This window comes from Podarcis vaucheri (genome assembly GCF_965113315.1).
Source record: "Podarcis vaucheri genome assembly, chromosome: 9".
In the NCBI taxonomy this organism is placed as follows: Eukaryota; Metazoa; Chordata; class Lepidosauria; order Squamata; family Lacertidae; genus Podarcis; species Podarcis vaucheri.
The window spans coordinates 47,752,952-47,772,419 of record NC_138767.1 but is presented as its reverse complement, the minus strand read 5'-3'; the positions used below and the strand labels follow the sequence as shown (position 1 = coordinate 47,772,419).

At 42.8% G+C, this 19,468-nt stretch overlaps 1 protein-coding gene and 1 long non-coding RNA gene across 9 annotated transcripts in view; one reads left to right on the top strand and one right to left on the bottom strand.

Moving 5' to 3' along the window:
- LOC309540444 overlaps positions 1-18,362 on the top strand; it is a 101,928-nt gene extending 83,566 nt beyond the window's left edge. Inside the window, exon 5 of one of the 5 annotated variants that reach the window (XR_014223279.1) lies at positions 18,258-18,362. This is a non-coding gene — a long non-coding RNA (uncharacterized lncRNA). Of the gene's footprint in view, positions 1-905; positions 1,407-18,257 lie in introns of those variants that run through there. The other 4 variants (XR_014223280.1, XR_014223281.1, XR_014223282.1 and 1 more) reach the window with 4 other exon arrangements.
- Positions 1-19,468, bottom strand: part of GALNTL6 (polypeptide N-acetylgalactosaminyltransferase like 6) — a 475,517-nt gene that overhangs the window by 39,334 nt on the left and 416,715 nt on the right. For all 4 annotated transcript variants that reach the window (XM_082237231.1, XM_082237233.1, XM_082237234.1 and 1 more), the window contains exon 8: positions 11,053-11,170. In XM_082237231.1, coding sequence (XP_082093357.1) covers positions 11,053-11,170 — 118 coding nt within the window. The remainder of the gene's footprint in view (positions 1-11,052; positions 11,171-19,468) is intronic.

Here is a 19,468-nt window from a genome sequence, read left to right as displayed (position 1 = left end):
TGCTGCCTTCATTGGTTTTCCACCAACAAAAGCAGTATTTCACTGCAAGTGTACACCTTGCAGCAATAATAATGATATATCCCCTCTGAGTTAGCTGCTCTCACTGTATGTTCTTGGCAAGGGGGGTGGGAGGAACCTAACACACCCCTCTTAATAATTATTTGCATAGCAATTTCCTAAAGTCTTAAACTGTTGGGATGCAGAATTAGCATTTTTATGCTGTTTGCTGTATTATGCTAATGAAAATATATGCCGACATTTCATTGCCTTTATAATTGGCTTCTGCTAAATGGCAGTGCTGAGGTAGGACTGATAAGGGGAGAGAGAGGGGGTGGGCACTTTGGCACATAACATGAGAAAAGTTGTTGCAGCCTTGTGCAAGCTGATCTTCTACAGGAGACACCATTCCCTGCAAACGATATGCTGAGCTCTCGCCTGCCTGTGATATAAGTAGAATTAGAGCCCAAGCATGGGGGAGAGAAACAGGAGTGGGGGAAAGTCATGTATATCACCTTGAACTCTTGGAGGAAAGGTGGGATATAAATGTAACTAACAGGTATACTTCACTGTGGACCTGAAATCCAGGATGTCTAAGCATGGGCTATAAGCCCAGTTTCAAGAGGGAAAAAATCATGCTTGACAACATTGGTGCAAACATCCTGTGGCTGTTAAGGGGAAGGGATTGTTGTTGTATTAATGAACTGCAGGGTGGAATCTACACACATAAAACCGTTCTGAAAATACATTGAATTTTCCACAAGGCTCACCATCGTCATCTACTGTCACATTGTACATTGCACTTAAAACTCACTTAAAATGTTTTATTTGCAGCTGTGTAGCTGAGTCCCAGGTGTTTTGTATGAATTCTGTTAATGGAACAATGCATTTGTGTTTATGTTTTTCAGTGTGTTGTAAGATGCTCAGAGACCTTTGGGTAGCAAGCGTCCTAACACATCTAATAAATAACAACAACCAAACAACAGATATTTTTGGTGTCTGATAAGATTTGCTGAATATTGCTTGTTCTGAAGTACGGGTGGAGGAGGAAACTGTTTTTTAAAAGGTTTATATGTGAAATATGGTGGGTCTGACCAGATTTAGCGCTCCCTTCATATCACCTCTTTGAGTGCCCACTTATATATGAGTGGCTTAAAGAAAGAAAAAAGCCTCTCTAATTATGTCCAAAAATGTATGACAAAAATACATATTTTATACAGACAATATGCAACAAATAGTCTCATGCAGTACTATGTTTCTGCAGCATAACTTTGTAAGCATTGATATGTAAGTATTTTTATACATTTATACGCATTGCTGTCTGCATCTCTGTGTGCTGGTCACTTTACGAAAGCTTTACCGTGTATGTGTATAATATCCATCTAATATACGTATAATAAAGCATATATGATATGAGAATTGTTTGTATTTTTACCAGAACTCTAAAAAACAACACCTTGCCTCTTGGCAAGATCAAGAATCAACATGGGGAAAGAAAAAAAACCTGCGTAGGTAAGCTCAACATTGATATTTTCCATTCCTATTCTGAACAGTGAGTTGCTGGCACAGCCTTTCTGCCCTTCCCTACTGCAGGCCTTCCTGCCTTCTGCCCTACCAATCCCAATGGGCACCAGCCACTACTGTCAGAGCTCCTTATTTCCCACCAGCTTTTCCTGTGAAGAGGATGAAAGAGATGACAAGGGGTGAAGCAGAAAGCAAGTGGAAGAACCATAAAAATAAGGGATGTTGAGATCCCAGGGGCGGCAGGAGCCATTGCTGCTGCTTGGATTGGCAGGCTTCGGGTCATATACGGGTATACGAGCAGGGCCTCTGCTCTCCGGAGTGCACTGATGAACTGACGCTAGATCTCAAGCACAGGGAACAGTGTCTAAAAAGGCACTTGTCACCCATGCATAATTAAGACACCTACTGCCATGTCTGGTTATAATTACAGATCAGGCAGCTGTGAATGTGAGGAGCTTAAACAAAGGGAACCCAAAAAAACGAAACTGCACTAATAAATCCAATTGTAAAAAAAAGACAAAGAACAGAAGAGATGGCAATGGGTTGCCTATATAATGTATACTGAGAAATGGTGTTTGTGCACTGAAAGGACCATAAGCTGAGCCAGCATGGACCCTGCCATTCTGTCCACACAACAAAATGCACAATAGTGACACGAGGCTCTGTTTTTCCTGGTAACCTGATCTGAATTCTTAGTTGAGCTTTACAGGCCAGAAGAGAGAAGGCAAAAAGGAGAAGAAGTCAGGGAGAATTTACAGCCAAGAACTGCCTTCCCACCAATGGTGGAAGGTGTCAGCATGGCTACAACTCAGTTGTACGGTTTGAGACTCTTTCCCATATGTTCACATGCACACCATTTTATTTCTCGCCACCATTTCATCGTAACTTGAGGGCTCACAGATGTCAGCCTGAACTGTATTTGGGACGACACCAGAAGATATGAAAAATAAATAAATGCCTATGGTATCAGTGCTGCTGCCCTCAGCAAAAACTGGTTTTTCAATTCGTGAATACCTGTAAGCCTGTCAGTATCACAAAAGAGCACCGGAGGGGTGTATTTTGCTCCACCAACATTTATGCTGAATGATCCGCCCATGTGCTATATTTGATTTGAACTTAATAAACCAGCAGTTACCTTTGCTGTGAATTACAATACAGTATACACGTCCGTTTGACGTAGTTTCAAAATATATATGGTTGCTTTCTTTGATGGTGCACACCTAAGCAGTGCACAAGTGACAATGAAGTGACATCTGATAAGAATATTACACACATATACTGCCTGAAGGAGATAATTAGATCTCTAAAGCACCACCTTTGTTGCTGTTCTTGGTTCTCAAACGGCAAGGGAACAGGGAGTTCAGTAGAAGATTATCTGTCTTGCAGTGTCCAATCAAAGCTTCATATATATCAGGGCACAGTGGATAATAACAACACCAGTCAAATGTAACAGACAAAACTAAGAGACATGCCTACAGTGGTAGCACAAAATTAAGGCTCACTTGCAGCTAAAATGGTTGACTGCAGACAAACGGTAAATTATAATGTTTAGGTTTCTTCTCAAAGTTTCAGACTGGCTAAATTCTGGGACTGAATCCAAGCTTTATCCATCTATTCAATTATGCATCTTTATTGGTATTGTTTGAAGGAAGAGATGGTCATGCCTACAACACACTTTAACATAACAGCAAGCCTGCAACTTGTGCACATTTAACTTGTGTACATTCAGATTTATGCGCTTGGCAAAATTATATTTAAGTGGCAGAAAGAGGGAGGGGTTCCAGGGAAAAAGGCTACGGCAATCTCGCCTGTCATTGAACACAATGTGTTTTGACTATACACGATTTTAGCTTTAGGCTCTATCCCTGGAACGTAACCCCCAAATAAGTTGCAGGCTGACTGTATCTCATTTCATTTATTTATTTTTAGTATTTCATTGTCCTTTAAATCTTCATGCATTAGCTGAATGCCAGATTAGGTGAGACAATGGAGATCTGTAAGACAGGCTGTTCCATATGAAGGACCAAGGGAGTGGGGAACAGTTGGTTGTCCATTTTGAAAAACAGAGAATGGGGGACAGGGTTAAGCACTCACTTAACCTTCTCTTCTCGTCTGTTTTGAGACACAGCATCTCAGCACCCTGAGTCCTTAGGCTTCTTCATAAACATTGTCACTACCTTGTTACATGCATCTGTGTCTAATATAGCTCCTCTACCACCCCACCCAAGGCTCCCATTAATAAATCCTCTTAGGCCAGCCACAGAATTAAGTTGTTTACTTAATTGCAAATCTTCACCCTCTCTATCCCTTTTCAAAAGTGTGTTCTGAGCTTCTCTCCAAACAAAAACAGAGAAGTTTGCTAAAAAAAACTTATTTGGTATGGTTAGCATGCATATTAATAGCTCAAGGAGTCTTTTAGTACTTCTGCCTTATCTTTGCACACTGTGGAATTAGCATATCAAACCTCTGCTTCTCTTACATATGTAAAAAAGTTGGTCTTCAGCAGCAGCTTCCTGCTGTTGTTACTTTAAAGCTGTACCGCAAACATATTTAGCCTGGATGTTTCAATCAGCCTTTAAGCAAGATTATTTCAGGAAGAGACTTTTAGGAAGATTTTACTTAGCTGAAAAAGATGCATTTGGCCACTGATAAAAGTAGAGTGTAGTTTGTAATCTTGCAATTAGTCACTGCAAAATGCACTCCAGGGGTGGTGAAGTGGATGCAGTGTTGGACTGGATTCAGAAGTGGTCTACTCTCCACAGGCCATTTTGACAGGCAGGCCACTGAAGTCATGTACTTTTTTTGTTTTTGTTAATCTACTCTGCAAACACTTTTCCATCCCAAAATGGGAAAGTTGTAATTCCTTTTCAGTTTGTGTTCTTCAAAGCCAGTGCTATTTTTTCTAGAAAAAGAGGTATCAGAACTCACCATGAACACCTCCCTCATTCTCTTAGAATGGCAGTGGCACCCATCTGAGAGGTGCCAGAACTGAGTTCCAGCTGGAAAAAAAAGCCCTGTTCAAAGCATGTTTTTGTCCATAGCTCAACACAGTCCAAACTTACTTTCTAAGTTTGATGGCCATATTACGTGCAGATAATGAACATGCATGAAGTCTGATCTGACCCAAAACTGTAAGGATGTGAGCAGTGAGCCAGAAAGTCCCCAACTGAAATTGCATGTGCAATACCCTAAAAACAAGTCATTGTCTTTCAATCTCTAATTTACAATATGGAAATTATGCTGGCCCACCTTGCAAGGCTGTTGTTAGGATAGAGACTTGGAAGATTCAATGTTTGAAGGGGCAGTGGGCAACGTGCCCTCTGGTGAGCTGTAGCGACGGCAGCACTCCCAAAGCATCTGTGAGCTGCCATTTTAAATCCCCACAATGCCCCAAAGTGCATGACCTTGTGTCAATCCAGGGCACTGGGGAAATTAGAATGGTGACTGTCAGAACCACCCACCTGATATGAGGGGGCCAGGATCCCAAAGGCTCAGTAGCTGGTTCAATAAGTGCAATATAAATGCTAAACATTACTATCCCTTTTTACCTATACAGAAGGCTCTGGTCACTAGACTCTGTTTTCTTCTACTCCACCCCTGAGCAGTCTACAGAAAAAGATGGTTTGCACACAACACTAAACCAAACCATGACTTAGCACAGATGCACGAGGCTTCCCACAGAAGTGATCACAGCTGCTTTGCTCCTGCTCCACTGCTGTGAGCAGCTAAGCCATGGTTTGGCTTAGCATGATGGCCCAGGCTTGTGGTTTGTTTCACTCCAGACAAACCTCATGCTGTACCCAAGGGTTGTTCCTGGGTTTACAGCTTGTGGTTTGTCTGGAGTAGACAAACCATGAGCTCAGGCTGTGGTTTGTCTGGAGTAGACAAACCATGAGCTCAGGTTGGACAGCACACTTAAGACAAACCTTCTTAGAATCATAGAATCATAGAATCATAGAGTTGGAAGAGACCACAAGGGCCATCGAGTCCAACCCCCTGCCAAGCAGGAAACACCATCAGAGCACTCCTGACATATGGTTGTCAAGCCTCTGCTTAAAGACCTCCAAAGTAGGAGACTCCACCACACTCCTTGGCAGCAAATTCCACTGTCGAACAGCTCTTACTGTCAGGAAGTTCTTCCTAATGTTTAGGTGGAATCTTCTTTCTTGTAGTTTGGATCCATTGCTCCGTGTCCGCTTCTCCGGAGCAGCAGAAAACAACCTTTCTCCCTCCTCTATGTGACATCCTTTTATATATTTGAACATGGCTATCATATCACCCCTTAACCTCCTCTTCTCCAGGCTAAACATGCCCAGCTCCCTTAGCCGTTCCTCATAAGGCATCGTTTCCAGGCCTTTGACCATTTTGGTTGCCCTCCTCTGGACACGTTCCAGTTTGTCAGTGTCCTTCTTGAATTGTGGTGCCCAGAAATGGACACAGTACTCCAGGTGTGGTCTGACCAGAGCAGAATACAGTGGCACTATTACTTCCCTTGATCTAGATGCTGTACTCCTATTGATGCAGCCCAGAATTGCATTGGCTTTTTTAGCTGCCGCGTCACACTGTTGGCTCATGTCAAGTTTGTGGTCAACCAAGACTCCTAGATCCTTTTCACATGTACTGCTCTCAAGCCAGGTGTCACCCATCTTGTATTTGTGCCTCTCATTTGTTTTGCCCAAGTGCAATACTTTACATTTCTCCCTGTTAAAATTCATCTTGTTTATTTTTGCCCAGTTCTCTAATCTGTCAAGGTCGTTTTGAAGTGTGATCCTGTCCTCTGGGGTGTTAGCCACCCCTCCCAGTTTGGTGTCATCTGCAAATTTGATCAGGATGCCCTTGAGTCCATCATCCAAGTCGTTGATAAAGATGTTGAATAAGACCGGGCCCAAGACAGAACCCTGTGGCACCCCACTAGTCACTCTTCTCCAGGATGAAGAGGAACCATTGATGAGCACCCTTTGGGTTCGGTCAGTCAGCCAGTTACAAATCCACTGAGTGGTAGCATAGTCAAGACCGCATTTTACCAGCTTCTTTACAAGAATATCATGGGGCACCTTGTCAAATGCCTTGCTGAAATCAAGGTAGGCTACATCCACTGCGTTCCCTTCATCTACCAGGCTTGTAATTCTGTCAAAAAACGAGATCAGGTTAGTCTGACATGACTTATTTTTCAGAAATCCATGCTGACTATTGGTGATCACAGCATTCCTTTCTAGGTGCTCACAGACTGTTTGCTTAATGATCTGCTCCAGAATCTTCCCTGCTATTGATGTCAGACTGACTGGGCGGTAATTATTTGGGTCCTCTCTTTTCCCCTTTTTGAAAATAGGGACAACATTTCTTCTTCTTTGGCGATCACTCGTAGCCAAGTAAGATTGTCTTCCATAAACACAGTTTTAACAGTGAGTCCGTAAGTGACTGTGGAGGCCAATTCTGGATCCACACGTCCTTCCATGGTGGGGACATAGGTTTCCCGATGGGAGTTGATCACGGTGAGGGTTTGCCAAGCGTGCCTTCCTCTTATCACGTTTCTCCATTTCGTCCTGAGTTCAAGAGTCTTCAAAGCCTATGACGCCTTTGGTAAAGGCTGTTCTCCAATTGGAGCGCTTTCAGGCCAGTGTTTTACAGTTGTCAGTGTTTATACTACATTTTTTTAGATTTGCCTTGAGACAGTCTTTCAACCTCTTTTGTTGACCACCAGCATTACGCTTTCCATTTTTAAGTTCAGGATAGAGTAGTTGCTTTGGAAGACGATAATCAGGCATCTGCACAACATGACCAGTCCAACAAAGTTGATGTTGAAGAATCATTGCTTTGACACTGGTGATATTTGCTTCTTCCAATACACTGGCATTAGTTCGCCTGTGATTAGTTCCCAAGTGATGTGTAATTTTTTCCGGAGACACCGTTGATGGAATCTTTTGAGGAATTGGAGATGGCGTTTATAAGTGGTCCATGTTTTTCAAGCATACAGCAAGACTGGTAGTACAATAGCTTTGTAAACAAGCATTTGGGTTTCCCTGTGAATGTCCTGGTCCTCAAACACTCTGCACTTCAATCGGGAGAAAGCCACACTTGCAGAGCTCAAGCGATGCTGGTCTTAGGCATCAATGTCGGCCCTTGTGGAAACATAACTGCTCAGGTAGGAGAAGTGATCGACATTTTCCAACGTTACATCATTGAGTTGGATTTGTGGTGCTGCAGAGGGGTTGTTTTGTGCTTGTTGGTGCAGCACTTTGGTTTTTTGGATGTTGAGCGATAGGCCAAGCTTTTCATAAGCTTCTGCAGAGATATTTAGGATGGTTTGGAGGTCATCCTCTGAGTGTGCACACACTACGTTGTCTTGGCTGAGCTCTCAGTGGTGGTGCAGCAGCAGGACCACAGGTGCAGCACTGTAGCTGCCATCTCTGGGAACTCATGAGATGATGCTAAGTCATGGCTCCATTTTATTTCACTTCCACACCCCATTACTTTGCCCCATCAATAGCATCCCCACCTCAAATGCTTTTTTTCTGCATGCACTTTCTACAGAGCTCCTCCCTACATTCACACACACACACACACACACACACACACACCTCAGAGTAAGTTCCTATTTCTTCAAGGCAAATGCTACAAAAGGCTGTTGACATCTTGTTCAAAATATATTCATGCAGAAGGATGTGGACCCTTAGGTCAAGTCATGGTAATGAGATGAATGAAGAGATATGGCTGAAATGAGGGCCCAGCATAACACAGCCCTCTCCAAAGAATCTGTCACTTGAACAAAACAGGTTGGGACTATTTAGTATCCGAGCTTCCAGTATGGTTGCCATGGTTTCTGCACAGAGAGCAATGGCCTGCCTTGCAATTATATTCCTTCCAATGACAAATAACAGGGGAATAGGAAATGGGATAATACAATCTTTAGGCCTCCTGTCAGAACTGTGAGATGCAAGAGGCAGCATTCATTTATCTCTGAAACACCCTAACAACAGAGAGTGCAAACTGATGTACTCTAAACAAAATGTCCATTGGTTTAGCTTGTAGGCTCCTCTTGTCTTTCAGCTTTTGTTTTCTCTAAGTATGGAATTGATTCGAAATTATGTGACACCAGTTCAGTTCACATGGGTCACTTTGATTCTGCTGAAAACACCCTCAAATCCACTTGGGCAATCTGGAGAAGAGGCATCCCCAACAGCTTCTGTGCAATTCATTCAGTGCACATGCTTGAATTCAGTGTGTGCACGCAACATGTTTGTAAAGGAAAGTCTTCTTTAAGGCCCCTTTGATGCTTGAAGAGAATAAGGAGTTTTGCAACAAAGCCAATCAATGACTGACACATTAAATTTATTCAGTGGTAAACACAGAGCAGGCATCATGGAGGATTAAATCAGACTAGGCAATGACTTGGAGCTAAATGCAAGTGCTACTTTCAGAAAAAAGTTGTAGTAACAACATCTTACAGTACAAGAAGGCCAGGTGTGAGCACCATCAAGACCTGAACTTTTCGAGGGGCGCAGGAAGACAGTAACAACATCAAGCACAATGCCTACTACATAATTAACAAAGCACAGTGGAACCTTGGTTGTTGAACGCTTCGGAACCCGAACAATTCGGAATCCAAACGCTGACAACCCGGAAGTGAATGCTTCCATTTTCAAATGCACCTCGGAAGTCGAATGACTTCTGAGGTGTGTTTCTCCATTTTTGAAAAGCAATTTGCCAGCCGGCAATTGCGCCTCAGTTGTCAAATGTTTTGGAAGTCGAACGGTCTTCCATAACAGATTATGTTTGACAACCGAGGTTCCGCTGTAATTCTATATGACACTTTCAAATGTGAAACAACTGAACTGACCTTGTACACTTTCCAAATGCATCTAGCTTGCTTAATAGAACAGTCACATTCTTTTGCCTTGGCAACTTTCTGCCTTACGAGAGACTCAAAGGATGCTTAAGTGTACATGCTTAAGTGTAAATCAGCATGCACAAGTCAAGGGCTATAGCTCAGAAGAAAGGTCCATTTTGCTCAGTATTGTTGACACCGATTGGCAGTGGGTCTCTGGGAATCTTTCCCAGCCCTGTCTTGAGATGCCAGGGATTGAACCTGGAACCTAAATATAATTTTCAAATATATTTTATTGTTTGGTTGTGTCTGTGGTGCTTTAGTTGCCTTGTGAGCTGTCTTGGATTCACTGGGCGCAGAAAGGCAGAATAGAAATTGTGACATAAATGAATGTCAGAAAGACTGAAATGTACTGCTGTAAAACACAAAAGGCTGCCTTATACTAGATTATACTATTCGTCCATCATACACAGTTTTATTCACTCGCATGGCCTAAACAGATGTGTACTTAAATTCCTAGCAAGCATCTATGTGTCTTGGTTTTCCTTATGTAATTCCAGGTGTGGGGGAGCCAAATAATTATGGTATAGGCAGCTGGAAGGGTTTCTTACTGCCCTGCTGAGATCAGAATGGAGATCTCCCCTCCAGGCTAGGTTTTCCTTTAGCAGCTTTGGCAATTCTGCAACTCTTCCTTGGGTCCAGCCATTTCTAGCTATGACTGCACATAGGTAAGTTGCCCATATTGCCTACATGCACAACGTATCTGGGCAATGGAAATTATATGGAGGCAATTGTGTAATTTTTCAAAATGTGGCTTGGTAGAGAGGAGTCACATTGTAGTGATTACATTGTAAATGTTGTCATTTTGGTTTTTAGTGTGCTCAAAATGGAGTTTATGTTACAGAGCAATACTTAGAAGGAATATCCCAGGGGCCAAAAGGCTTATCACACGCCCAAAACTAGATGTGGCCCAACTTAAAAACAAAACAATAAACAACCACCCAAAAAGCCTTGAGAGGTTGTTAGTTTGAGCAAAGCAACAGAGGCGAATGGGGTGGATAGCTATTAACAGATGCTGCTGCTACTACAACTACTCCAAAGTTATTACCCAGTGTTTCTTCCAAGTAATTTAAGGCAATTACTTTCAAGAAGCTCAAGGTCAGTCTGCCCCCAGCCTTCCCCAGGTTATACTCACAGCAATCCTGTAAGATATGTTAGGCTAAAAGGTAGGCAATGCTCAAGGTCATTCTAAAAGTTCATGGCTGAGTGGGACTTTGGATCTGGGTCACTCCAGGCCCGCTCTGACATGCTAACCCTGGGGCAGCCAACACAGCGTCCTGAAGGACTACAACTCCCATCAGCCCCTGCCAAGATGGCCAATGATCAGGGATGGTGGGAGCTGTAGTCCAACAATGTCCAGAAGGTACTACTGTATGTGTGTCTTCTCATATGGGAAAGCAGCTTGGAAGGGATCATTGTGAACAGAAAAACTCCTGGAGGGTAAAGGGCTAAGCAGCACTCTGCTCCTCTACTCTTCCGCTAAAACTTCCAGCCTCCTGTGACTACTTTTGGTTGAAGGAGGGGGGGAAGTCAGTATACAAAGATACTTGACTACATCTCATTTCGTTTGAGTTTTAGAGATATAGTGCATGCCTCGTACCATACAAAAGCAGCGTGTACCATGAAGAAACATTTTGACTGCTTACCTTGAAGGAAATTTCATACTGCTCCCCTCCCCAGATTTCTAAACCTGGATCGTAGCCACCGAGATCCCAAAACCACTTTCTGTTAACAGCGAACAGACCTCCAGCCATAACAGGGGATCTGACGAAGGAATATAACAAACTGTCAATGGCAGGCATCATCATGGCATGCTTGAAAAGCTGAAATGACTGGCAAAATGTGCTTGATGGAGACAGATACTGTGGGAGTTACCAGCATGTTATGTGACAAGGGTGCCCTTCAGATGCTGCTGGATTCCAGTTTGCACCATCCTTGACCACTCTAGCTGGGGCTGATGGGAACTGGAGTCCAAAAGGATTTGGAGGGCACCACGCTGGCTGTCCTTGGTACATGGTGTGGTTCTCATGAGCATAAAACTGGGGAATGGGAATCTCAACCATGAAAGAGAACACAATGTTTCTCCAAGCAAAAACACATGGAGTGACAATGTTAGTTGTACGCAGTTGTAAACCCACTGAAATCAATGCACAAGTATCTAGTCTGGGTATGATTTAGCTGCCTATTACCCATAGTATGCAAAGCCGATTCAGACAAAGCTCTTGCAGCCAAACATAGAGTGTTTAATGGTCTCATGTCATATTGTCCATGGAATATGAACGGGGTTTCACCTTTACAGTATTGATGTTTCCAAATATATGAACACATTGAGTGGCATTTTAGTGAATGGTTTCACTGAGATTTTGACCTTGCATTCCCAACTCTAGCTAAAGTAAGCAAGTTGTATTTTTTGTTAAAACAATGCCCTTGAGCCTCAACATAATAAACACAATTATTGTGCCTGTTTTGTACGCAGATGAGCTTGTAGCCTTCAGTACAACCCCTAGTTCTCATGCTTGATGGAAACTCAGCCTGTAGCTAACCCAAAGTATGTGCGACTGAAACAATCACATATTCCTTCCCAGTTTACAACTGATTGCTAATAATGCCCTCAATCCAGCTAAGGTTCTCACTTGAAACCAACGGGGAAAGTGGCTTGCCAGCAATTCAAGGCTCATTGCTTCCAGCGGCATTTAGTTATACTGAACTTTAGCTGGATTGGGGTCAGTGTGTTGGTTACCCCTTTTCAGCGGCGTCATTCATTCCTTTCCATCTACTTTCAACAATGGCTATGAAACACAATAAATAATGGAATCCCCGCAAAATTGCATCCTGAATTGATTACTCACTTCAATTAGTTTCAACTCAAGACGTGCCCATGTTCAGAACACTATTTATTTTACTTTATTTGTTTTACAGATTTATAAACTGCTTCATAGACAGAGGTCGTTGAAGTGGTATACAACATGATAAAATGAGATAAAGTATAAGAATTATTCTAAAAAACAATAAGAACCATTTCTACAAGCTCTAAAACAATAAAAACCATTCCTACGAAGTCCACAACAAACGTAGGGTGGAATTCAGAGTAGATTTTTCTTTCATTGAAAACATTTCTGCTTGCTTGGCAGAACAATCTCCCCTATTCTCCCCTGCATGCTGTTCTGGGTGCTTTCTTGATCCTTCAGAAGGGATTTTGAGGAGTCGTGGAGGGCACACAGTGGGAAGAGTGGGGCAGCCCTGTTGCATTAGAGTCCTAACTCTGATTTCCACTAGTGGAGTAGATGAGTTGGATCCATCCCAATAAAAGCATTTTTATAGATGTATAACAAGTGTTTCATAAATGGCTGGGCCACAACTTTTAAAATAAACAGTAGGTGCCTAAACATCAGTATGATTTCAGAGGGCTGGAGCTGCAACGCTAAAAGCCCAGTTGTAATAAAAAGTAAGCTCATCTCTGGGGCATGCGGTACTCTCAGCAGTGTCCCACCTGAGGAACACAGTTGCTTTATGGGGCAAGGGGCTCTTTTAGGTAACCTGGTTCCCTGTTTAGGGCTTTAAATGCTAACAGCAAACCAAACCAAACCAAACAAATAAAACAAGAAACTGCATCCAGTAGCCCATTTGCAGTCACTACAGCTCCTTCGGCAGAAGTATTATATGGTGTCCATGGTATACCACCCCCCTGGTAAACAACTTAGCTATTGCATCCTATACTAGCTGCAGCTTTTGGGTTAAGCCCTAAAGAAACCCTACATAGAGCATATTTCAGTAATGTAGTATTGACATCACCAAAACCACAGGGCATCCCCTCAGTGCTACTCTCTGGAACTGCCTAGTATTTATCTGGAACATGTCACAAACCACAGAAAACTGAGCCTTACATAAAGTGTGTGCATGTAGACATTTGTAGGTGTGACACATGGTACAGTGGACAGAGCTAGGAGTGGGGAGACCTGGGTTCAAATCCTCATTCAGCCATGAAACTCCCTGAGTGATCCTAGCCCAAGCTCCAGCTCTGGTCTGACCTATGTTGCAGGGAGGTGATGGAGATAGAAAGGAACGCCTGTGCCGCAGTGAACTCCTTGGAGAAAAGGTTGAATAAAAAGCAAAATAAACAAATAGTGCGCACACATATACCGTGTGGCCATCAAATTTCACAGGTATGTGGAAATAGCTGCCTCTGGTCCTGTAGGGAAATTCCAATTAGTTAAGATTATGGGAAAGGCTTCCATAGTTCAGGTGGACTAGAAAGAGCCAAATGAACGTTTTGCCTCTGGAAGCGTACAGGAATTTGTGGCAGGAGGACGAAAAGAAAAGGGGCCCCGTCTTCATTGTCTGTTGCCCTTGGGTGTCATGAAAGATCAGGCTGGAATGATAATACAATGCCAAAGTACAACAGTCAGTTACATTTAATGTTTGAAAAGGAACAAACATAAAAGCTACTAGTTAACGAGAGAGCCTGGGAGTGATTTTTCATCATCCCGACATCCCCTTAAGATTAAAGTTCCACTGCCAAATACAAGCAAGGCCAGCAATATTCTGGCCAGGCGATCAATCTTTAGTTGCAGGATGCCACCCCCGCTGCCTTACTGCATTACAGGCCTTTAAAAAAGAAAGAAAGATGATCATAACTAAGCAAATCCTACCAACATTTTAAAGAAAATTAACTCAGAAGACAGGTAGAGGAGGCTTAATACCCAGTTATAACAATCTCTACCCCTCACTCCAGAGGACAAGCAACTCTTTCAAAGGACTATCTGCCCTGCCCAGGGGTTTTCTTTTGCTTCGTTTAGGATTATAGATGGCTCATTACAATTTCATGAGCAATTCTTAAAGATGCAGAAAGTCTTTGATAGCCTTTGCTGAAAATGGATCCCTGCAGGTAGATCAATACCCAGATATCTTATCCTTCTTCTCCCATAAGAACGCTCTTTGAAAGTAATTCAAGCACAGATAAAGTAAACACACATACACACACCTGTTAAATTTCTATAATTTCCACATGGGATCCATGTTTGCTTTACCTTCTGCCTCTGAAAATGTTCAAGTTTCTGATATGCATCTAATCAACACAAGCAAGAAGTTCTGAATCATGAGTCAAACACAAAGTGAGAAAGGCGTGATACCTGATGAGACCTCTTACAGTTTATATTTATATAAAGTTTATATGTGAACGTTGTAAGGGCAACTCACGTCCAGATTTCAAAGGAACACCGTGGAGATGTGGTACAATACCTTACACAGGAGGTTTCTTGTTCTAAGGAGTAGAATTATTCTAAAACAAGTCATTTACAAGTCCCTATAGTGTTCTAAAAGCAAAAGAACATCTGATGACCAAACCTCATATCTAAGCAGTCAGGAATGATGGGTGCTTGAGAGAATCACCTACTAAACTGACCTGGGCTCTTAGGAATTTGACAATGGCTGTTCAAGGAACCTACACTGCTTTATTGACAGTGATGGTTCCCTAGGCCAGTGGTGGGGAATCCTTTTCAGTCCAAGATCCACATTCAGTTTGGACAACATGGGCACATGCCAATAGCGGGTGGAATTCGGTGCAAAAGTGGGTGGAGCAGGAGAAGTGAGTCTTACTGTTGTACAGCATTTTTAAATTTAAAAAATCAGACTCTAGTCAGGCGTTTCTGACACCCACCCACATTTTTCCATCCATGCAACCAACAGACATGATCACAGTTTATGAGCATATTTCAGGAAGGCATGGAGCAGGGCCATGGAGAGGCGTGGCCCAGTGAGGGGTGTGGTCTTGGGGCCAGACAGAGAAGCCTAGAGGGCAATATTTGGTCTTTGAGTTTGAAGCGTCCCACCCCTGCCAGCGGCAAAACTGCCAGTGACAGAGCAAAGCTGTGGGGAGGAGCCCCTCTGCCCTGATTTTTCATCACCAGGAGCTTCCCTGTAACTGGCAGTCAGAGGAATGACAGCCTTCTCTTCCAGTTATTTGTCTAATCCTCTTTTGAAGCTATGACTGGCTCCTGTGGGAGCGAGTTCCATAGTTTAGCTATGTGCAGTGTTAGGAACTACTTTCTTTTATTTGTCCTGAATCTGGTGTTATGAGAAAGGAAGGAAACATTTTCTCTATTTTCTCCATGCCATGGTAGACCCTATTTTCCAGGGACGTCCCTGATTTAGAGAAGCTGTCCTAGTTTCTGATTTGATCCCAGTATCCCACCTTTCCTTAGGAGGTCCCTATTTTCATTGGAGCAATGTTGAAAGGTATGGAGTTACCTGACCCCCAAGCTGTTTGAAGGCAATCCTGTATAGGGACGGTTTTTTTAATTTTTTTAAAAATGTTTTATTATGTTTTTATATATGTTGGAAGCTGCCCAGAGTGGCTGGGGCAACCCAGTAAGATTTATATTTATAAATAGTAAAATTATCATTATGGAATGGGACGTCCCCATTTTCATCTGAGAAATGTTGGAGGGTATGCCGTGCATACTTTTCTAAACTATTAAGCCACCTCTTACTCGCCTTTTCTTGAAACTAAAAAGTCCCATATGCTGCAAATTTTCTTCATAGTCTCTCTTTGATCATTTTTGGTTGCTCTTTTCTGAATATCAGCTGCAGCGCTCAAGTTACCTGACACTGCACATATTAGCAGATTTCCTGCTTTGATCTTGTAACAAAGTTAACTGCAACTAGAAGGATGCAAAAGGGTTAATCCCAGTCCCAAAGACTACTTCTTACTCAAATAAACTAAAGCTTGATCAACCCACTCTTTTTTATCAGAGGAATTCCACAGTACAGCACACACTCTCACACAGAGCCAGCCTGCCTTTTCTCCAGACACTCTCGAACCTGCACACGGTGACACTGATTCAAGCTGACAAGGGCCTCACACTTTGCTAAGTGGATGAGACACACAGTTAATGATCTGGCCTGTGATCTGCCACGGAGCAGAGAAACTGGGTGAATATTGTCCCTTTGATCAGTAATACAGTCAGGGACTGCAAAGGCACTCCTTTCCCACTTATTTGCCCCAGTCCACGCCGGTGGCACATGGGAATAAAAGATAAATGTTCATATTTCATTTACTCCGAAGTCTCTGGAGATTAATACAGCCGTCAGAAGCAATTATTTGGTGGCAAGGATGAAGACCAAAGCTCACGCTGCGCCATGTCTCAGCTACACAAAAGCATTGCCAGCCGGTTATCGCTGGGTAGCAAAGTCCCAGAAAATGCTGTAATTAGGTTGTGGGAAAGGCAGCCGCCCGGGTGAAATGAGAAGGCAACTAGGTGGCCCAAAGTAATTTGGCTTCCTGACATGTGCTCTTACCTCCATCCTTCCTATTTTATTAGCGCTCTATAATATACCGTTATGCTCTTATGGAAGGTAATGGGGAGGCAGGCACTTAACTGTAATGAAATTAGATTCCTCCTCCTTTGCACCAGAGGCACAATGACATTTTCTTGTAAAAGCCGTGAAAGCAGTTTTTAAAAATGGAAGTGACAGAAAAAACACTGGCACCCACTTCCTGGCAGAGGATGAAGGAGCTGAAAGCTGATGAGGTTGAGCACTTTATTGTCTCGCGTTAGCTCCCGCTCTTCACCCAAAGTCACGACAAAGATGGGCAGGCAGTGCTCTCGACACCCAAGGAAATGAACCTTCCTCTTTTATCACTCCACAAAGAGAGATTGTTTCCACATTCCCACTAAATAATAAAAAATAAAAGGGGGGGTTCGGTTTAGTAATAAAAATGAAATGAAAGTCGTCTCTCTATATTTACACAGCCTCATTTGGCGGGATGTGGAATGAGATGGAAATGAGCCTTTCTAAGAGCATGCGTTATGAGAGAGAGCAAGGAAGGGTGGCACAGGATCAACACTATGATACCTGGCATGTGAATCCCTCTGAATAATAAGATCCGGGGTTTGGTGATACTGCTGAAGTACTATTTCCATTAGTACTTTCTATGATTTGTACAGAACAGCCTGACCCAAAATTTGTTGCATAGCAGCAGTAGAGAAACCAGTCAGGTACTGGACTACCAGCACTGGCCGTTTCTTGGTTGGTCCTGGGAGGTGGCTCTGCTCCCAGATGACAAGGCAGAAGCATCTATCAGTATGGCTTTGCACCTACAAGGGGCATTACACAAACAGATCCCTCCAAGGGAAGGGTAAGCAGGCATACGAAATGTAAGGCACAGCAATCCCTAGTAGGGACAGGTCAATCTGTCCATTCCAGTTTCTGTTTTTTTCAAGTTTATCCCATTCCCACATCGGTTTGCAAACTTTGAAAATAAATCCTCATGAAAATTCATCATATTTGTGTCTGCATTTCTTCTAATAGCTATTCACGTTTACAAGCAATTTTACTTTCCACATTACTTACACTGCTCTACGCATTTTTCTGCACACTTTCTTCTGACATCTATATCTAATCTATATTTAATCTATATCTATATCTATATCATCTATATCTATAGCTATATCTATCTATCATCTATCTATCTATCCAGGGGTTTTTAAATTTACTGTAGAACTGCATTGCAAAATTCAGGCAAGTGTGAATTTTGAAGAATAGCCTTGTTTCAGTTTGTGGATTGATTCAAGAGATATGAATTGGCCAGATTTGCATTGTGAATGGAACAACGCCCACCCAATCCCATTCTCTCCCTGGCTTAATTGCATCTGGTAAACCTCAGATCAAGTTGTGATCCTTTACTAATGCTGGCATCACAAAATGAAGACACAGCAGTGACATCAACAGCTTGATACCTGATGTATCTCAGTATCCTTGAATTCTAGTTAAAGGGAAATCCGAAATGTGTTTGTGTGTGAGGTGTGGACAAATGTACCCTTCTTAACCAAACAATTTTTCTGTTTCCTAGCAACAAGAGCTGATTTCTGAAACCATTCTGTGGTGTAAATATTTGTGGTGGATTCAAGACAACTGAATCTTTAAAATTATGAATAAAGTTGAGAGGAAAGCCCAGGACTTCCGGGTTAGTGCCTCTGGCAATGGCGGATTTCCTCTGATCGGGAGGAATCCGCTTCGTGGGAATTAGGGTCTGGACCGCCATGGCAAGGCGGAGACCCACCAAAAACCACAGGCGGGAGAAGCCTGTGGACGTGGGATTCAGCTGGCACCTTTTGCGCCTCCCCTACTTGCGGGGAAACCTGGTTTCGGGGATCCGGAGCGACGTGGGGTGAGCGGCGCGGTGCTTCGAATCGGCTGCTCTTTTCATGAAGCGAAGCCGCATTGCTGTTGCCGGAGAGCACTGACTTTTTCCTGTGGACAATTGGACTTTAAACAACTACCCGTGAGTAGAACGGAAAATTGGATTATGAAACATCTTAATTTGGCACCGAAGCAGGAAGGTCTAAACAGGAAGTCCGCCTTCTGCTTTTGTAAATAGATTGAAGCAAAGACATTGCAAGCTAAAGTCTGGAAAGTCGTTTGTAAATGACTAAATTTCCATCAGCTAAAACTACCAATCCCCCCTTGGAAGCAGGAGAAGAGGGGAAAAATTTTAGACTGTTTAAACCTGAAGAGAGAGTAAAGAAAGACAAATTCCCACCGTCTTGAACCTGGGAACGGGGTGTCAGAGACAGACACTTTGGGGAAGTTCATTGACTGTGAATAAAACGTTCTTTGACAGATAGTTAAAAAAGAGAAACATATTGACTCCAATGTTTCCTTTTGCATTTAAAAGGAACAAAATATCTGAAAAACGAAAGGAATTTTTTTTGCTGGATCTGCTTTTAAAAAGACGGATACAAACAGAAATTGTTTCCTCTAGAGGGAGCTTGTGAAACTGTTGCTGGAGTTGATCTGGGGAATTCTATAGCTGTAGAGATTAAGATCGTGAGAACCAGACATTGACCTTGAACAAGAATGTGCCCAGAAGAAGCCTCAGTGCTTGCTTTTTGCAAGACAAGCGCTTTACTGGAACAGCTACATGAGAAGATGGATTTGATGACTGTTGCAGTTAGCAATTTTGGACAAACAGTGAATACCTATATAGAAACCACTCAGGAACCAACCCAGGAATTTGCTTTGACAGGGCAAGTTGTGCAGAAGACAAAGGAGGAGGTTGTT